At 30.4% G+C, this 21383-nt stretch overlaps 2 protein-coding genes across 15 annotated transcripts in view; one reads left to right on the top strand and one right to left on the bottom strand.

Moving 5' to 3' along the window:
- LOC100575918 (rhodopsin) overlaps positions 1–13508 on the top strand; it is a 59025-nt gene extending 45517 nt beyond the window's left edge. For all 14 annotated transcript variants that reach the window (XM_003247272.4, XM_029489582.1, XM_003247271.4 and 11 more), the window contains 5 exons: positions 2273–2549; positions 3522–3736; positions 6601–6893; positions 7022–7143; positions 12866–13508. In XM_003247272.4, coding sequence (XP_003247320.1) covers positions 2273–2549; positions 3522–3736; positions 6601–6893; positions 7022–7143; positions 12866–12975 — 1017 coding nt within the window. In that variant the 3' untranslated portion in view covers positions 12976–13508. The remainder of the gene's footprint in view (positions 1–2272; positions 2550–3521; positions 3737–6600; positions 6894–7021; positions 7144–12865) is intronic.
- Positions 13509–14466: 958 nt separating this feature from the next.
- LOC115032988 lies at positions 14467–21132 on the bottom strand. Its single transcript, XM_016807758.2, has 2 exons — positions 20426–21132; positions 14467–17286 (listed from the first exon to the last, which is right to left on the bottom strand). Exons 1-2 carry the CDS (start codon positions 20486–20488, stop codon positions 16033–16035), a joined length of 1317 nt encoding a protein of 438 aa, XP_016663247.1. The 5' UTR covers positions 20489–21132; the 3' UTR covers positions 14467–16032.
- Positions 21133–21383: the final 251 nt, after the last annotated feature.

Here is a 21383-nt window from a genome sequence, read left to right as displayed (position 1 = left end):
TATTGAAAAAAATTGATTTCACGTTTACAGTATTTAATTTGAGTAATCCGTTAACGACTTATTTGCGTTCAAATATTCGTTAAATTTACTGCTACTGGGCAATTTATCAAACCCAACAGTAAAAGTCAAAATAAAATTAAATCTCAACTTAACGATACTCATAACGGTCATAATCGATAAAAAGTAATGAGTACCACGATTTAAGATATACAGGTTGCACAACGACCTATGTTTAATATGTTCCCGCAGTGACTTTAAAAATGACACTATAAAACAGCTGTCAAGAATAGAGTATTAGCGCTCCTGGTGTCGAAATAAGCAAAACGACCACGATTAAATTCTTATCTATTACGAAATTTTAGATAATAAACGAAATTTAGATAATAATAACAATTTTCCCTACATGTGCCATGTGGCAACATTGAATTGAATTTGCAATATAAATTTACCTAAAAGTTTCCTAGGATGGCAGGTGTGCGATATACTTGTATTTAACAAGTTCCGTACTACTAAATATCCGTGGCCGTTTCATGAAAAGTTATCTATCCACTTTGTGTTATTATGCGATGTGTAAAAAATGAATTTCCGTTTCGTAAATTGGATGAAATTTCTATCCATTTCACGAAAGGGGTCAGAACATGAAATGGAAGCGACATTTATACATAGATATTAAAATATAATGTGTATTATCTATAACATACACTGAGGTCTGAGACTATTGTTTTTTAAAGGCTATCTCCCAACATGTGGTCACATAGGTGGTACTTAACTATAGGTACCTATTGTAACCTACTGTAGGTACTATAATATGTCTATACTCATATATGTGGTAAATTACTCCGACCAGTTGTAGGTAGTTGGTAGTCGTAAATAATAATAATAATCATATACCTATATATATTCTTTTTTTTTATCTCAAAAAATAAAATTGTTGTACCTCAAATTTTGATTTTATTTCAATAATATTATTTATTTCATGTAAAATCACCTTAATACACTTTGTATATTTTGGTAGACAGCATACAAACTTTTATTATTATGACAACAGACCCCCAAGGTCGTAACTGGGGGGGGGGAGCAGACAGGAGTCCGGAGTCCGGACCCCACTCCCCAGAATTTGTTTTTACTTATGGCTTTTTAGATATAAACTGAGTTACACTAAAAGTGAGATACACTCAAACTGAGATACATCTATAGCGTATAAACTATATAGGATTTAACCCCACAATTATACCACAAACCTCATCCCACTTGCAACCTGCAAGAGTTCTCATAATTTATACCTATATATTATGCACTATGGTTATTTTATCTCCAAAAGGCAGTATCAGAAATGTTATGTATTTAAAAGAGGTATTGGCATGAATAAAATATATCAATTTAAATATTGGTGAGTTTTTATATTACCATAACGTAAATATAATCTTACATAACGACGTCGTAAGACCTTATAACTTTTTAGAATAGTACCCAGAAACAACTATTTTTAATAAAATAACGAAATATTTCATATATTCACTATATTATAATTTCATCATTCACATGGGTAAAATTATTATCATAGTAATTCATAATAATTCATCGTAATAAAATGATTGAATACGCCTTTATAATTACTATTTATGTTGTATATAGTGTACATAATAATTGATACATAATACCTCTCTCGTATTGTCTGATAATTTAACCAGGATTTTGAACAAGTCAATAAGAATCCATTGATTTAACGATTTGATAAGTGTTAGCTATTTTGAGTTGTACATCTGAATATCTGGTCACAATATTTTGGTTAAAAAAAATGATACAAATATTAAACGTGACCTCACAAGCTCTTTGTACTGATTAATTGGTGACAGGACATTTCTCAAACAGGTAATTTTTATACGGTCCTTATAGTTTTCACAGTATTGTTAAAAACTACTAAAAAATCATGATCATTATAAGTAGAAAATTAATACGAGAATAATATATTATGCAATTAGTAATTACAAATCATACATAATTGTAATAAAAAATGTAAAAATTATGTCCCGAAAGTTTTTTTTAATATACAGTGTTATCTACTATTTATAATTCACGAATTACTATGAATGACATATTATTATGTTGTTTCACCTTATAAATACTTCCGTGTTTTAATAAAACGTGTAATTTTGAGTTTTAAATATAAATACAAGATCGATATGGTTTTATCACACGAATTTACTTGATTATGCATATCTACCTAACAATAGTACATTTATATTTTGTTATATGTTTGCTTTATTTTTAGGTGTGTGCGTTTGTATGGATATACTGTTTATCTATAACATTGCCACCGATTTTCGGTTGGTCAAAGTATGTGTTAGAAGGATTCGAAACATCATGCTCGTGGGACTATACGACCAGAACCGTCTCAAATCGGTTATTTTACATCTACATGTTGGTGCTCGGATTTATATTGCCGGTCTCTATCATTACATATTGCTATATATTCATTATTGTGTCAATACTCGACCACAATAAAGAAATGGCCGATTGTAACACCAACGCAGAACCGTTGGGCACTGGTTAGTGACTTTATTCTCTCCAAACAATAATAATATTATATATTACATTAACAAATAAAATTACGAAACATGTATTTCTATGTGATATTTTATAAATAACATGACCTCACTACTTGCGATGGTTATAAAACACTAGGTAATAGTTGTTAGAATTTTATTAACAATCGAATTGATATTATCAACGTAAGAAAATCCGAACAAAATACGATTTATAGATCAGCAAAACCTCTCCGCTGACACGCCTTCAATGCTTTTCGATGGTGGTGCATAATATATATTTAAAATTAAAGAGACTATTAAGGAAATCCCAATTTCTGGTCTAAATGCGGGTTCTTATTATACAACTTTTTGAACACTCCTTTTAATACAAAAAATTGTGCACAGTAAAATATAATACGTATCATTGTATATCAAAATATATCAAATATATTTCTCACATTTCTCAGAATATTATAATAAATAATACCGATCGATTCATTTCGGCCACCGATTATTTTAAAAGCAATTATTGGTATGATCACAGAACCAATTATTTAAATTAATCGATTACATATAGGTATACTGGTAATGGTATACATCTCATATTAGAGCAGGGTATGTTGGTTTAGACTTTTAGAAAGATACAGTTATGGGCTGAGTGTGGCAGAGCAGTATCCTATGACTACTATAATAGTCTCACACAGAGTGATTTTAAAATGAAATATTTAGAAATCTAAATGATATTAATGTGAAAATGTTCGCGTTATACGTTTAATATTTTGTTGATTAGGGTAGGTATGTAAACACTTTGAAAATCGTAAGTTTTAAACGGAAAAGCACATTTTTTCAATGTCCAATCGATAATGATATTATGTACATACTATTCGCATAAGAAATAATATTATTTGAGATAGATGTCCCAAATTAAGCACAGTATTTTTTAAAAATTATAACGCAATATTTTACCTATTTAAAAATCTTTTTTTTTTACAGAGAGTTGGGATTACAGATTAGCTTTAAATGTCGCTAGACGAGGTCAAGCAGTACCTATTCGATCTGCCCTGAGAACGTCATATATAATCTTAATCCTTATTGGATTGTTTATAGCGTCTTGGACTCCGTATGCTGTGGTCACGTTTGTTGGTCAATTTGGAAGCCAAACAAAGATAGAGCCATGGATTTCTGCTCTTCCAGCCATATGCGCTAAGGTTTGTCATATGATTTTATCGCCTTTCTTATATTTTAAAAATCATCTCTGGTGCGTTTTTATTTATTAGATATTTTAACTTTGACAAAACGTATTGTTATTTTATAAAAATGTTTTATTTCATTAACTACTGCAATATTATTAACAATATTACCTACCTATATAATTTATATATATATTTTTTATATTCTAACATCTTACATAATAATACATTAATACAAAATAAATACAGTGGCTTGAGGCGTAGTGAGTGAATCGAAATGAGTGACCACCACCAGATCTCATATTTTAGTACCTATGTTTAATAATTAATACAGTATGTAAATACAAGTATCAGAGATGCAAACGTTTAATTTTAAGTGCCTATAAAAAAATATTTACATTTAACTTTATTTTCTCGTGTAACATTTAAGCATTATAAAAGTATATAACCTAATATTTAAATTTTAAAAATTAAGAAATTTAAAAAAAATATTTCTCTTAATGTAATACTAAAAAGAATAATTCCAAAAGTAGTTTAAGATTGATATTGATATTATTATAATTTTAATGCGTTAGACGACTGTAGGTATTTATATTGTTCAGAATAAAAATGTCGAAAAAATGTCATAACTTTTAACCCTTTTACATCTCAACCTAACGAATGAATTTATTTCTTTTTTTTTTAACAATTCTAGAACTCTATAATACTTTTTACATAAAAAAAAACATGTACGACTAAGTTCTTTTTAGTGTTTTCAGCATTTTGATTTATATTCCACCCAAAGCTATAACATAACTTTCAACTAGTTCTCTATACTGATATTAATGTTAATATAATATTGATCGTTTTGTTTCTACTAAAAATTACAATCATATAAAAATAATAACAATCATTTAGGCATACCTATATTTTTTTGAGATCAACATTAATCGGTTTGGTAAATTAAAATACAAATTTGAAAAACATTTTACAAAACTGTAGAATTTAAATGACTTATTCTGTGACCGATTCTGTTTTATAATATTTTAAAATGAATCGAACTATATTTTAATTGTTTTACTTGAATTATGAACTTATTCTAATTATATTATTAAGACAATATCAACAATAGATTAAATAAAAAAATTGTGTCACAACTTACAATACAAAAGTAATTAAATTGCATTTATTAGTTATAATTTTTATAAACAATAACAAACTTTCGAGTTGTTATTATAATTATAATATAACGGTTAAGTTAACATAATTTTTGATAAAATATTAATAAAAAAAAATAATGATAATAAAGTCATACTAATAAGTAATAACACAATTATATAGGTACCTATTACGTATAATACTATAATAGTATAATAGGTTTAATATTACATTCATTGAACTATTAATATGTGTTCTCTCGTATATTATATATCAAAGTATGACTATCATTACTACTTAGTGTGATCATAATAATATAATATGCATAATTTTAATTAATACATTTTCATACAGGTGTAGGTACTTACGTCATAACAAATGAATACTACACATTTATACTGCGAATCAATTTAATCGTATTATATAATTTACAGTGATTGTCCTATATCATACGAGTTGGTTGAGCTAATATCGAATTGTTAAAATTTCATTTATACAGAAATTACGTTATAACTTTTAATAACATTACTCTGTGCTTAAAACCAGATCCCTGTTTCACGTCATTTATTTAAACATAGTTTAACTATTCTCAAATTGTATTATTCAGTTTCACTAGGTATACTCCAAATAATTTAAAATTTCAAAGGACTGCCGCTGCACTTTGAATAGTTTTTACACTTTGAACCCATGTAATGAACCTATATAAAGTTATATTACACTTCAATATTAACCCCGTCGAAAACTAGAGGCTGTTTGATAATTCATTCATTGCCACAATATTCTAGTTGTAAGATATTCAAGAATATGTTACGCACTTGCGCACTATAGGTACCTATATCATCTTATTTCTACTTTTTGTATCACTATATTATATATTATACTCTATTCAATTACCTACTACATATACGATTTTCTGATGAAAGCCATTTATCCACCCAGTACAATATTATGGATTCCTACGTCTGACTGACATAAAATATCACATATTATAAAGAAAATGATTCTGAACGCTGCGATGTTTAGCCCCTCCCCCAAATAACTATCAATGTTTTTTTATTTTCATCATTAGGTAATGTAATCTGTTACATTTTTTACACAGGCTTTCATGATGTATTTATTTTTTCTTTATTACGAAATTCAATAAATTAATGGGCATTTCGATGTACGGATTGGCTATTATTTACCTACCTATATTTATGGTTTTAAAGCATTCGTTTTCAGCAAAAAATTGTTTGTGGATGAACAAAAATAAAAATACACATCATTGGATTCAGAATTGTATTTTCAACGTAAAAACTATATCGCTTATAAGACGTGTATATTATAATATGCACCTATAAATATAAAATAATATAATATACTATGTTTTTATTCTGTCCTTTCGACTTTGATCATCGCATTAACTATCCTGCCTTTAACTTGCTTTTAAATATTCTCGTTTCGGCTTTAAAATTTAATTTATCCATATTTTTTTTAAGCTTATCTTACCGAATTGTTTTCATCCTACACATTTAAAATCTAAACGTCAATTTAATAATGTACCTGTAATCAGGGGACCGGGCTATAGGCTATTATATTGTAATCGTGACACGTCTCTTTATTATATAAGTTACGACTCGTATTTATATTGTACATATACATAATTCAAAGGCTTTGAAAAATTATAATATTATAGGTACCTCGCGTCTCGATGCACACTTACTACGATAATCGATATATGTTAATATTATGCCATATTCCCGCAGGCGTCTGTGGTGTACAATCCCATAGTGTACGGCCTCTCTCATCCGCATTTCCGGTCATCAATCCGGAACTACATATCAGGCTGTACGACGGTGGGCCACAGCCACACGGAGCTCTGCACCCCGGGACGTAACCAGCGGTTAGCGACGAACAAGAGCCTGAACCGATTCGCTTTGCTCACCGGACAGAACCGGAATCGCGCGAACGTCGTCGAACTGAAATGCGTACGTCATCGGAGGGTGCCGCCGGACTCTAATTCGATTTGCATGGACTACTACAGCGAACCTGACTGCCGGTGAGTAAAAGTATACGAAACCCAGCCAATATATAACGAAATGAAAACATAATTTTTTTTTATTGTTTTAATCTCAAAGTCTATTCCCGTTTAAGATCATATCGTAATTATGTGTTTAAAAACTGCAGGAGCCTGACGCTGACGATGGAACCGAACCGTGGCTCAGCGATCATCAAAATCGACAAAGTGCCATTCAAAGTCGTCGTGTCCACTATCAGAAGTAAAAGCGTCAACGGCAAAATAAACACGAGTGAGTCCGTCAACGTTAGTTATTTTATTTTTTATTTTACCTATACTTACCACATATTTTGGTAACAATAATAACAATAATCACTGTACCTATATATTATTATAATATAGGTCCTCACACACTGCACCGGTGGTGGTAAAATTATATTGTCTCGACAGTAGGCTGTGGCGCTGTGACACTACCGCTGCCGATGCGGTGGTGCGCCGTTAAGAGGACGCCACCGCCCGCATATTTAGAGCTTTAATGAAAGTTTGAGAAGAATTAAAATGTTTGATCTTAAATAAATTTAAATACTAACTCAACTTATTTTAGAAATGGTCCCATGTCAGTACCAACATTGGTTGTTGCGCACTAATGATGTTATACAGAAAACCTTTTCGTGCGATACAAACTTTCGACTTACTAGTAGATAGGGACATTATTCACAATAGATGCGCCAAATGTTATTCACACTACGCATAGAAGCGAACTTTATCTGTGTGGAAGCGTTTTTTATTTTTTTGATATCAATATGCCCAATGACTTTTAATAAGCTAATGAAAAAAACAAAACAAATATTATTCTTTACGATCGTTAAGTATTTCAAAAAATGAAAACGCTATGGCATACCTCCATACATTTCTTCTTTATGTATGTTAAAAATTGGTAAGGCTACTGTGAATACAACTTTCTTCATAAGTTTGTCTCATGCAAAACCATTTTCGCTGTTAAAGTATGGGCTGTGTGGCGTCCTCTTATAGCTGACGGTGTTCAGGATTTTCTTATATTAATCACAAAATAGACTATTATTTTTTAGGTAAAACTATTTCACTACCTATTTATATCATTAGCCATTAACAACGTGATCAGACGATGGAGTTATAGTCTGGTATTTTAAAACATTTGGTACACTACACTATACGATAGCGTGATAACCTGCAACACACAGGACACTGTATATGATAGTGGAATAGTATACCTTTATTTACCTAATTGTTAATTAAAATTGTACAAGGTAAATATAGCTATGCGCGTTATGTTGTCGACCAATAAACGCACTCGGATGAAAAAAATTAAATTATGCAAGTGAATAATAATTGTGCATCGAGTGCGGTGGCCGCGAGTTTGGCTGTAAAAACAGCGGCATTATTCCTATTGCAAAATCGCAATCGCAAAATGCACGCATTTACCTACCTACCTACCTATACCTATCTACCTAATTAGCAAAACGCTTTTGTGATCAATTTAATTCCGGTCAATTGTTATGTACGGAATAGTGGAACGTAAAATACACGCCGTAGTATTATCTGATTTGTAATAATATCGCTGGTGGAGGTGGTATATTATACAACAATAAAATATGAGTTGGCCGGCAGTAAGTTGCAGTGGTGCGTCATCGATACTGCTGCAATCCGAGCGCGGTATATTATACTCTCTCGAGTTGAGCATCCCCATGCGGTGGCGGTAGGTAAGAACCTATCCATCTCACCCACGTGGACCTGATATAGTGATATGGGTAGGTAAACTTGGATACTTTTGTATGAAGTGCAGTTTTTCTAAAGTTTTTTTGGTTTATTATTAGAATAAATTCGTGCTTGAAAAACATGATAATATTATATTATGTTCGAATAAATTTAAAATGCACACGGACGCATGTATACGTACACACTACACACATGATAGATAATAATATAAGTTCGGTATAATGTTCATAGTTGGAACGTTTTCGGCTATCTCCACGACCACTTTAACACCGAAACGCTGTTTACTTATGTATTTATTATGCGACATAATGCATCGTGTTCGGTATCGCCGCCGTAGCGTAATGGTTATTGCGATAAGTCATACAGTGGCACAACTAGAGTTCAAATCTTGGGGAAACTAGAGTTCTTATGAAACGCTCAGCCCCCACCCCCAAATATCATAGTCGTAGTATGAACAGTACCAAACAGAACCAAACATACATGAATAATGTAATTTTTTCACAAAATGTACGTATGTTAACCATAATCCTGAATAAACCTTATCTACAGGGCTTAAATTAAAAAAAAAATACATCGTTTTTACGCTATGGATATTTAAACATTAAACAGTTTTAATGTTTATCGTTGTTGTACTTTCAAACGTTATTTGATTTTTTTCCGTTTATCGTTATTACATTTTAATTTTTTGTTTTCTGTTTAACGTTAATTTTTTTTTTACAAATTATATTGTTATTTTCATTACAGGTAGGTAATTAGCCACACTTTGATGTAAGAACTATCAAATTAGTAGAATTTGTTGTCCAGGATAGGTTATTTTTAATTATCCTAGGGTTAAATTTTGAATCAATCATCAATGACACTATTAATAATTTAGGCCTTCCCTAATGTAGCAGTTTTGGATTTTAGTACAACTGTACTGACTATGTTTATAACTCCTAACAAATCTCTTAAAAACAGGGCCTTTCATCAAAATTAACCAGAACCCGTAACACCTTTAAAAACTTAAAAAATCAAACACCTGAAACCCATATAATCCGAATGATTCTATTTTCAAAACATCCGAATTAACCAAAACCCCAATAAAAACACTTTCACGGCCAGTCACTGTTATTAATTTGAGTGATTTTCTGAGGAGGGTAAATAAATAATAAAAAAAGTAAAGAGACCGTGAACGTGTTAAACTGCACTCCCGTAGTTGTGCTACTGGGTATAATATTGTTGGTTAGTGTAGGTAGGTAACCATCATAATTTATTTACCGATAGCCGATGATACGCACTTTTTTACCATCATTATGAAAGCTCGTACGATTCAATAATCTTATTTTATTATTCCTAACAACACATTTTGCTGCCCGTTACACTCACGCATTATTTTGAAGTCCAGTCCAGAGAAGTTAAATCAACGAGACACCACTCAATAAGTAATTTCCTACCCACCCGTTTTGTTTATTGTTTGGCATATTATATCGTATCATTTAATTTGTAATTAAAAGAAGTTTCGATAAATCAATACTTTTTAATTACTTTATTTTAAATACCCGATGGATGGAACTCCTCCATAAATAATAAATGTGTTTATACTTTGCGAAACCACCCCCGCCCCTTAAAGTGACTCTGAGTATAGTACACAACTGACTAGACAATAGAGTAAAACGCAATATCTCGTAAATAACGATTTTTTCGTGACAACCAGTGATCTGGTTAATTTGGAAAATTGTTATATTATACCGGTTAGTTGGTGCGAATAGCAATAGGGTGGAGGGACAAAGAAATATACATAATAATATGAATCCGTAATCCAAGGCCCCAACAAGTCATTTTAAATGTTTCGTGCTATTACGATTTACGAGCTATTTAAATTCCGATTTGGTCTGTAATAAATTCTAATAACGGTAGGTAATACTTGCCATTCGAATTTTGATGGCACACAAATAGATAATAAGGGAGGAAAATTCCCACTATTTTTTGTTTATTATATTAAATTAACTGTATACTATTATTGTGTAAATAATATACCTAAGTTGTTATCAATGTATTGATTTTAATATAATTATTTGAAAGAGCGTACATATAGGTAGGTACTCTTTAACAATTTATAAATACTAATAATAAATGTTTTGATTTATCATTAGACGCCATCAGTATTTTTGTATGATAGAAAATTGGCTGAATGGCCAATTCATCTTTTATAAATCGTGTATCTACCAATAAAACTAGTAATGCAATAAAAAATCTGAAAACACAATACATTTTTTCATAAAGTTAACTGATAATTTATGATCAGCCAACTTTTTATTTTTTTATTCCGTATGATTAATAAAAATTCTTTAACTTTTACCTTTTTAAAATCAAATTAAGGGTAAGATGAGAATTTACATTTCAAAGTGGGATGATACATCTCAATTTAACGTCAGGATGAATTCAAATATGTTTTCAGACTTCTTATCGCATCACTAGTTTTATCGGTACGATGCATTGCGTTGGACTACAAATAGGCGTGGCTTGTACGCTTATGTTTTAGTAAAATCGAATGAGGATGTCAGCGCACTATTTTTTTTCTCTCTCTGACCAACGTGTAACACACTTACACAGCGAGTTTGAGTTTAGCAAAACCAATCATGTGTTGTTATAGCTTTAATGTGCAATTCAATTGAACTATTACAAAATCTTAATATAAGAACATTATCTATGTTGTTAGCTATTTACGATAGTTATTTAGATTATTATTTCTATGCAAGAGTATGCAAAATATAATACCTAATTTAAAAATACCATATTTTTTCAAAAAAAAATTAAATAATGTTAAAAGCTAACGTAGGTATATAGACACAGATAATTGACTTAAATTTAAATTTGATAATAAATCAATTCACTCTTATGCTAATAATATGCTTCCTCTAGTGCTAAACCAACGACACAGTCTATATTGGTTTTGCTAAACGCAAATTTGTCACGTTACGCCAATGTCGGAGAGAGAAAACGACTAGTGCGCTGACATCCGCTCGGCACTTAAATACTTAACATATACGAACAGTGTTTGTGTGCGGATACAGTCGACCGAAAATCAATATAGCAGCTTGTTTTTACAGTCCGTTTATCATAATTTGTCACCAATCGGGGTCAATTATATCACATAATTTATATTGTGTTGTCATTATATTATATGTTATATGATCAGATTGCCCCTGTCCGAACAGATCCAAAATCACACGGTAGCATATTAATACACTTAATGGATTTTATATTTTCATTAATGATTTTCTGACAACGCAACCACACGATATAACACACACAACTTGTTCCGTAAATACCGATCCTCGTTCAGGTAAACCAGTGGTTGGAATGGACCGGAACGCTGAAGTTCCTGTTCGCAACAATTTGAATTACCTAGATAGTTTCCGTTTCGTTATTACGGTTGAAATATTTAAAAAGAAATTATTTTTTTAACTCTTTTATGTTAGAAATATTAAACTAAAAAAACAATAAATGTTATTTGTAGAAGTGTAGACCAGGACGTATCCAGGAATTTTGTATGGGGGGGGGGGGGCTAAGTATACAAATACTACGTATACTATAGCCCCCTTAGCTCCCCTGAATACTACTGGTGTAGACTATACGATACTCGGGAGATATCAAATGTAGAAAAGTTGTACGGTTATATAACACTTCGACAATAGATATCTACGTTGCCTTACAATCAATAACTGGGTTTGGTTGAAAATTAAAGCTAACAAAAAAAATTAAAATTCCAAAATTTGGCTTACTGCGCTTACTAACTATACCTAAAAATGACGTTCCGAGTGCAGCACATTACACCGCGGAATAACGTGTCACGAGTAAATGCCACCGAGGTCCAGTTTCATTATCCATCCATTTTCATCTCAGTGTGAAATTTTTTGAAAAAAATAGAATGATTTGGGCTCTGATAAAAACCACGAGCACCCATTGTTGAGTGACGGAGTGATGAGAAGGAGAAGGGCAACACAGACGACATTATTAGGCTAACCATTACATTACGCGCATCTTGGTCAAATGTGCACAAAAGACGTCAAGCAACATTATATTATATGAAACGATTTATACGTTTTTCGGATGTCGTTTTTCAAAATTGGACTTTTCAATTTAAATGGCTTAAAGAAAAATTAAAAATAAGTTATACAGTGTTTTTTTAAATTTAAATCGTCGTGTGCTAACAAGTTTAAAAGTTTAAATATTATTATTGCTTGATATTGTTAATAATTTCAATTTATTTTTTTTAGTAACTGACAAAACAGATTGTTCCGAAGAATCAAACGAAGAATCAAATCAAAATCAAAATGAAGAAGTGAAAAAAACCAGTATATCTGATCAGTTTGTATTCGATTTTTAATATTCACTCGTTTACTTAAAAATTTAAAATAAAAAATTTTACTATTTCTAGAATTTAAATTTTAATCAGTGCTAAATAATATTTAGATGTCCATGGTAATAATATTATATGTATTGTTAATAAATTATATGATAGAATCAATGTCATTGTAATTTTTGGACTGACCAGGGTCAGTATGTAATAAGAACATAAATTATAGATTTAATTTTATCGCTTATATAGAAATTATTATTATAGAAATATAATTTCCTAAACCTGTATTATTATGTGTAGGTAGGTACCTACAATGTAAATTCCGCTAAAGCCAAAAGTTACACACTAACTCAGACGATGATTATAATGTGTTATGTGTATAATAGTTATAAATCATCCATTATTATTAAAATAAGTATATTATTCGTTACCATTTCAATAAATGTATTTAACTTGAATTAAAACTTCTCTTTGATATTTCTTGATGTATAATAATATTATAATTCATAATATAACATAATATTGTAGTAAACTATTTTTTATTTTTTTCATTCTTTTAATACTTAAGCATTATTATAATAAATATTTTATTTTATTCTTTATTGAAACGTATAAAATTGTAATTTTATATAAATTGTATACATTAAGGGTTCATTTTATTTTAGCATAATGAATCTTTTTCAATAAATAAAGCATTATTTTTTTCGACGAAACTCTGGAGAAACAATATAATATACCTAATATAATATAAACTATAGTATGTAATACTATGAATCTAATGTATTGTATAACATTCAAATATTGTTCAAGATCATAATATACACTTCGGGGATGAATATATTCGTTGCATGAGATGTAAAATATTAATATAAGTAAATAACACTGTTATAATATTAGTATTAGTGTTATGGGAAGTTGATGTTTACAGGGGAAACACGCGTAAAACACACATACAATATACAAGCAGAACTCATATACATGTATTAGGAGATTATTCGCAAGTACGCGATACGGATGTGTAATGAACTATTTTAGAAATGAACCATATTATAGACAGGTACCTAAGTCACTCACTCTCCGCTGTCTTTTTTTTTATTTTCGACCAAATTTGTCTTACACTTTTACATAATTTGAAATAAGCAAGTACTTAGGTATTAATTATCAAGACGTAGAGCAACGAGAACTCCACTCGACAGCTGCAGGTAAAAAAAATAGTATGAAGAGAAAAACAGTCCTTTGTAAAAGGTTGAAATGATTGCATATATTTTATTAGTGCATTAAATAGTAATTATATTTTATAGCAATTGAAAAGACCATTAACAAATTAAAATCAACGGCATTTACTGGGAATATGTAGGTACATTGCGAAATTGTAAACAAAAATATAATTATTGCCTGATACTTTGCAACACACCTCCTCGGCTTGTCAAACCCAGTGGCTGTCGATATTTATACCTAACTCTATCCAGTTAAGGAGTAGTTGGTTGGCTGTTCCCACTACACGAACCGGTCCTTAGATCCGGGTTGTTGAATTGATATAAATAAAGTTTTCTGAGTTATATTTTACAGGTCCTAGAAACTTATGACCTGCGTTCATAGACTAACACAATTAACACGATATAGCAACGAATACAATGTTTTATTCAAGACTAAAATAATTATAATATTATAACCAATAAAATACACTATCACCTAAGTAACCCTGTTCTTAAGGGTAGTATATTGAAGATAACAGGAGTAGCGGAGTACGAGTTGAACAATATTGAATTATTATAATTTAACTATTAGGTACGTTATTATATACTTAAAGTTAATCAATTAATTACGTTTAATAATATTGTAAATATGACTATAGTAGACTGATGTATAGTCTCTATTTCACGGTTCAAAACTCGACTGGCTGCTATGCCAATAATATATAGGCTCGTACTCTACGTTCCTGTTTTCTGTTTACCTAAGCAAATTCGCCGAGTGCGACATAAATGACGAGTCAGTAAACTGCGAATCGTTACAACTTAAAAATAATAATAATATTATTAAATGACAAATAACCAACGAGTAGGTATCAAAGAGTAACATTAACTGGAAGTTATCAGCCGGTATATTGACCAGGTCTAATGGTATGATGGTATGGTACTATTATATATATTACCATTATTACCAATATAATAGTTGCACTGACGTCGGCCACTGGTGGACCGCGGGTCAAAGTTTGGACAGCAGGATACAGAAAACTAGACCATCAACATATTTTATATTAATACATTATTTTAATTTAATTCACTAATTTTAAATTATTTTAATGATAATTAAAAATAAATGTATATTTCACTTCGTTTAAGAAACTCGTGTAGGTGTTGATTTTTAAAATAATGTGCCTGCCAGTGGCAGATTCAAGAATTATCCAAAAGGAGGGGGAGCGCTTTTTGTGGACATATAGTTATATTGGTTTTCTGATTTTTGTCAATCTTTAAAATGAAAAGTATTTTTCCAAGTATGTTTAAGCTTTAATTTATTTCTAGAAATGTAATAAAGATATAGGTTTTAAGTATGTATATAAAAATAATGTAACAATATTGCTATGAATGCTGAAATAAATACATTACTTAATTTATAACTAATTTAAGTATTAATATACTTCAAATATTACTATAATACTAAATACTATACTCACTACTCAGGGGCGTAATTAAGGGGAGAATGAGGGGGATAGATCCTCCCCCCAGAGCCTCGATAATATTATATATTATACTATATACTCACCAATGCACTTGAAAATTTAATATTTTGTGTGTAAAAAAATGTATATCCCCCCAGGACCAATTCCTAATTACACCTCTGTCACTACTTACTACTTTACATTTATCTTTTACCCTAATGGTTGAAACGATAATAGATACCTATTATAATATACATAAATATTCTAAGAATTAATGCATATTGCAAAAAATACAGACATAAAAGTGCAAACAAAAAAAGCAAAGTATAACATAGGTAATAAGCCTACATATTAACATATAAAAAAATTATAAATATTGTGATTCTATAAGTAGGTGTGATCAACATAAATCATTAGTTAAAATTTCAATCTGATGATGATTCGGAAGACGTAACTAAATTTATTTTTGCAGTTACAGTTTCATCCAATATCTTATCAGTAATGATATCAAGGTTCCAAAGTATGTCTTCATTCGTAATTGACAAATTTACGTAACCGGCCCACATATCGGTCGATACTAATTTAACACCATCATCTAATAGTTGACGTACATCGTCCAGCTTAAAACTTGTGCAGTTATTAATTTTCACATGTCTGACCACAACCTCCCATGCTAACTGCATTGGACTTAATTGACAGTGGTAAGGAGGTAAACGTAGAACATCTTTATTATGATTTATTGCTTCTTGTACACTTCTTCTGTAGTTGTCATAGATAAGTCTTGTCTTCTTCACTATTTCAATTAATTGAAACTTCACCATTGGCCTATCCAATACAATGCCTTTACCTTCAAACCATTTTAAAATAGAATCCTTTTTCCAGGAAATAGTGGGGACGTGATTTTCTACCGAGTAGTATGACACATTGTCAAAAACTATAACGGAGTTCTCCTTAAGTAAAGGCAATATTCCACAGAACCATTCGTAAAATATTTCACCATTTATATGGTCATGGTAGTTAGACGTATTTGTTTTCGATTCATAGCATAGCAGACCACCCTCCACGAAACCTTCGACCGATCCAATATGCACGACAATTATCTGTTTGTCTTTTCTCGGAGATTCTATATCGGTCCATAATTCTTTGGATGAATATTCCCCAGCGTTTATCCACGTCTCTTGCAAATAGTAAATAGTCCTGCCTTCATTTCGGTAATGCCGTATATCTTCTAAATATTTTCGACGCCATAGTACAATATCTTCTTTTTCCGTAAGAGCACGCAAACGGTAATTGCATGGTGTATATTCAAAATGTAGGTCTTTTAACACTTTTTTTAATTCACAAACACTTAGTGATGGAAGACCGGGATCAGCGTTAATGGCGAATGATATATTTTTTAAAGTTGGTATTTTATGTCTAAACCAAAAACTATGAATTTTTTGGAGAATTTTACATTTTTCGAAAGTGCCAATTTGTTCATATAACGTTCGTACAATTCTTTTTTGTGTTATTCCTTGTTCATATAAATATTTTCTCACAGTATTTTTAACTGTTGTATGGCCAATGCCAGTGTCTTGTGATAATACTCTCATTAATTTTGAGAGTTTGAGGTTGGGTTCATTTTGAGTTTTGCATTTGTACAATTCAATTAACGATTGTTTTCTATGGATTCCCACTTTCTAGAAAAAATACAAATATTGTTAATTCTTAATTGTTGTTTCTAATTTTTTTAAATGGTGGGTTTGAAAATCACAATGACTTTGGCACCACTTTAAGACAGAAATTTGTTTTTATTCTAAATATATTTATCTTTGTTTAATATTATTGGAGCTAATGCATCAATATTTTTAATATAATAAAATATGTTAATTTTTGATTGAAGCTAAGTGGAAGTATAAACATGTTTATAAATACATATTTATTACTTAGTAACTCGAATAAGAATTATGAAATAAAAATCCCCGTAAAAAAAACCCGCATTGAAGAACCCCGGAAGAAAATCCCTGACCCTAGGAAATAAATCTAGGGCGCCCGGGCTTTTTCAAAAAGGTAGGTATAAGGTAATTGAGCCACTATTACATTTCAATTTTAATAAAATAATATTTAATATAATACGTAATCTGGTAGTCATAATACCTAACACTGCAGTGCACACGAAACATTACCACGTGTCTTATCAATAGGTAATAAATTATCCAATATTAAATATTATGGACTAGGAAGGGCTTATTTAATGCCCCCCCCCCCAAAAAAAAAATAGGCCCTGGATCCGCCACTGGCTGCTGTAAAGGATATATTGTTCAATTTGAACTCAATATTGAATTATTGCATACCTACGAAAAACGATTCTGAGCGGAGATCTGGAGACGGACCGCCTATATTATTGGGTATAGTCAACTCTTGATTATCCACGAAAAAAGGTGGCATAGACACCACGGATAAGCGAATTCCGCAGTTAATCCGCAAAAAATGCAAAAAAAAAATGATTTTATCATATTTTTTAAAAAAGAATTCTATATTATTACCTATTTAATATAAAATAGTATTTTATAAAAATTAGATGAGGTTAGGTTGTATTTTTATTTAAACATTAATGTAATATATTATATACCTAACACTTGTCTTGCATTTATTTTTTCACAAATACATAGTTGTAACTACTTACAATCTACATATTGTACATACGTAACACTATTTTTAGTAGGTACCTACTGTAGATAGTTCCATAGAAAACTACAGATAATCGAGATTTACTGTAAGTAGGTACTATAGTGTACCTAACTATAACAATATACCCTTTTTGTTATTAATAGTTTATTACATATTTATATTCCTACTATATATATACCTATTACCTATACTTTATTTTACTATTAAAGTTATGCGCTTATACGGTTAGTTAATAAAATTGTTTTTTTCCGAAAACATTTTCAACCAACATGTCGATGTATGATCAACCGGTCGTCAAGAGTCCACGCGTATTAAATTCTTAACAGAGCAATGAATATGTAGCCCAGTGATTGAACAGTGAAGAAAATGTTTGGTATAAAAATTCAAAATGTATTCATAAATTGGTTTTCAGCATCATAATTGCACAGCTTAGATTTTAAGATTGGTACAACTGTTATTTTCAAACTAACATTAAAAAAAACTTTAAAAAACCAAATTACTATTAAACATATTAGTTCATTTAAAAAAAAAATTAAATCTTAGTGATTGAACACAAGCATGTTAGTTATTGAACACTTCAACCCCGTGTATGAATACTGAACACCTTTAAATATTTATTTAGAGAATCTATATTTAATAAATATGTGAATAATTAATAAGTACCTAGTGCCTTAATTAAAAAATATCACAAATCTTAAATATATACATAAATACTTTTTTATTGACAATAATTTACATAATTCAAAAATTTCTCATGGCTATAAATAGCCCGAAAATAATTTCAATTTTTTTACCATGTATATGAAATCTTAGTATAAACATTTGGTGAAAATTGTATGTGTCTATGATTATTTGTTTTTAAATTACAATAAAATATTTGAATAGAATATCCAATATTCCAATAACGTAGGTACACATTTTAAATTCAAACGCTCATTAAAAATTATTGAGGATTTACGCTCAACTTTTTTTTATAATTACACTAGCTGATCCCGTGCACTTCGTTTCCCGGCAACCAATAATTATTATTATAATAATAGCTTCAAAACCTATGGAAACCATTTATAAACAAACATTTCCATATGAAATATCAAAATCCCTGTTTGAGCACCTCCCGGGGTTGGTCCTCTCCCTTTTTAAATTAGTCTATCTTCTGCTCAGAGGTATAATCTATCTATGTATATAAACATATCAGCTGATCCCGTTCACTTCGTTGCCCATTAAAATTGCCAACTCTATATGAATAATATGTTTTACAGATCACCATGGCAACCATTTATAATATACAAAACATTCCATCAGAAATTTCAAAATAATATATAATTGGTTGCCATTAGAGACACATACCGACGAAAATCTCTAAACAATATTTAATTGGTTGCCATGGTAATATGGTGACACACACGGACGGAAATCTCAAAATAATATATAAATGGTTGCCATGGTAACATGGACACACACACTGACACACAAACATTCATTTTTATATATATATAGATTATGATCAACTCATGTGGACCTAACCTAACCATTGTCACCGACAAAAAGATACGATCACGATTTAAGAAATCGGCACGTAGTTACGACCGTAGAGCGTTGGGCATGCGGCTTTCTAATATGCCGCCAGAGAAAAGGAGAGGTCGAAAAAGGTATTTGCCGCTGAAGAGAAATCTAGTTCGGGGAAATACAAAACCTTTGATAAAATATACATTGAATATGTATTCAACATGTTTCCTTCATTTCTGCCAAAGTATATTATATAATAGAAAATTACAAAATGTTAGTTTAACTACAAAGTATTCAAATGTTACACATTTTATTCTTTTAGCTAGACACATCCCCGCAATGGTATTTTTGCCGATTGATATGATAGTAGATGGCTTTTTAATTTAAATAAATAATGTTCGTAAATACTTCTTTTCGAACAAATAATTTTTTGATCACATTACTATTCGAAAAAATAACTTTTCTAACACTTTTCATTCGAAAATATGACCTTCCAAAACATGACATTCGAAGACATGACCGTCTACAACCCTAATAGCGAGCCTCACAAAAACCGTTCCAATTATGATGTAGGTACCTACCTAAGTAAGTTGTATAATATAGGTATACTTGTATACTTAATAATATTCAAAATATTTTTACCTTTCCTTGTAGATTTTTATTGACGATATTAATTCTTGACGGATCTGTATTCACATAGTTCATTTTATATTTAAAAATTATTAAAATAATCAAAAACAATTAATATTGAAAAACAGTTAAAATGCGTAAACTGTATATTAAATAATAACATGCGTTATGCAGTGTACAGTGTCTTCTCACATTCAACAATATGGGGATGTAAACACGTGTGAACCGTAAACTGGTCTGCTCACTGGAATGACTGTTGCCTGTTACCAGAATCTTCGTAAACTCTTAACAATAAAATTGGGTAGATACGGTGTTCAGGGTAGTGACGGTCAAGCGTCATTTGTGGAAGGGGGATCGCAGCGTGGGCGTTTTCCTCTGTTCGGTTTTGGTTTTTGTAGGCGATCGACTATGTCGTACTATCTAGATTCACTTTCCCACCAAAAAGATATTGAAGTTGCAAAGCATTTTTTCTTCTATAAATCGTGTTTATACACTAATTATTGTAAAATCGATAAATATCACATAATATATATATTTATATCTTTCCACCCAAATACTAAAATCTATAAATCGGATACACTCTCCCAGAAGTTTTGCAATCATTTCTTGCACAAGGAAGGGGGAAGTTATCTTAAAGATACTATACTTAATACTTGTTACTTACTATCTCACTAGTTGTATGTGTAAACTTAAGATAACCTGTTATTTTAGATTCTGAGTGGAACGATGAATGTATTGATTTTACAATGATGTGTGTTTTTTTATTTTTTTATTTTTTTTGTGTCTGTGTACACGATAAGTAGTCGAAATAATACTACGATTTTCGTCAAAATTTAAATTTCCCAGTGGTTTTCAAAAGCGCCGGGAAAAACAAAAGAAAAATCAAGGAAAAACGGGAATTTTTACGCAAAATCGATTTTTCACAAAATTGAATTTGGTTTTTGGTGTAACTTAAAAAAAATTACCGTAG

Source organism: Acyrthosiphon pisum, chromosome A2 (assembly GCF_005508785.2).
Source record: "Acyrthosiphon pisum isolate AL4f chromosome A2, pea_aphid_22Mar2018_4r6ur, whole genome shotgun sequence".
NCBI lineage: Eukaryota > Metazoa > Arthropoda > Insecta > Hemiptera > Aphididae > Acyrthosiphon > Acyrthosiphon pisum.
Note: the sequence above shows the minus strand (reverse complement) of the source record. Positions and strands in the feature narration are given on the sequence as shown.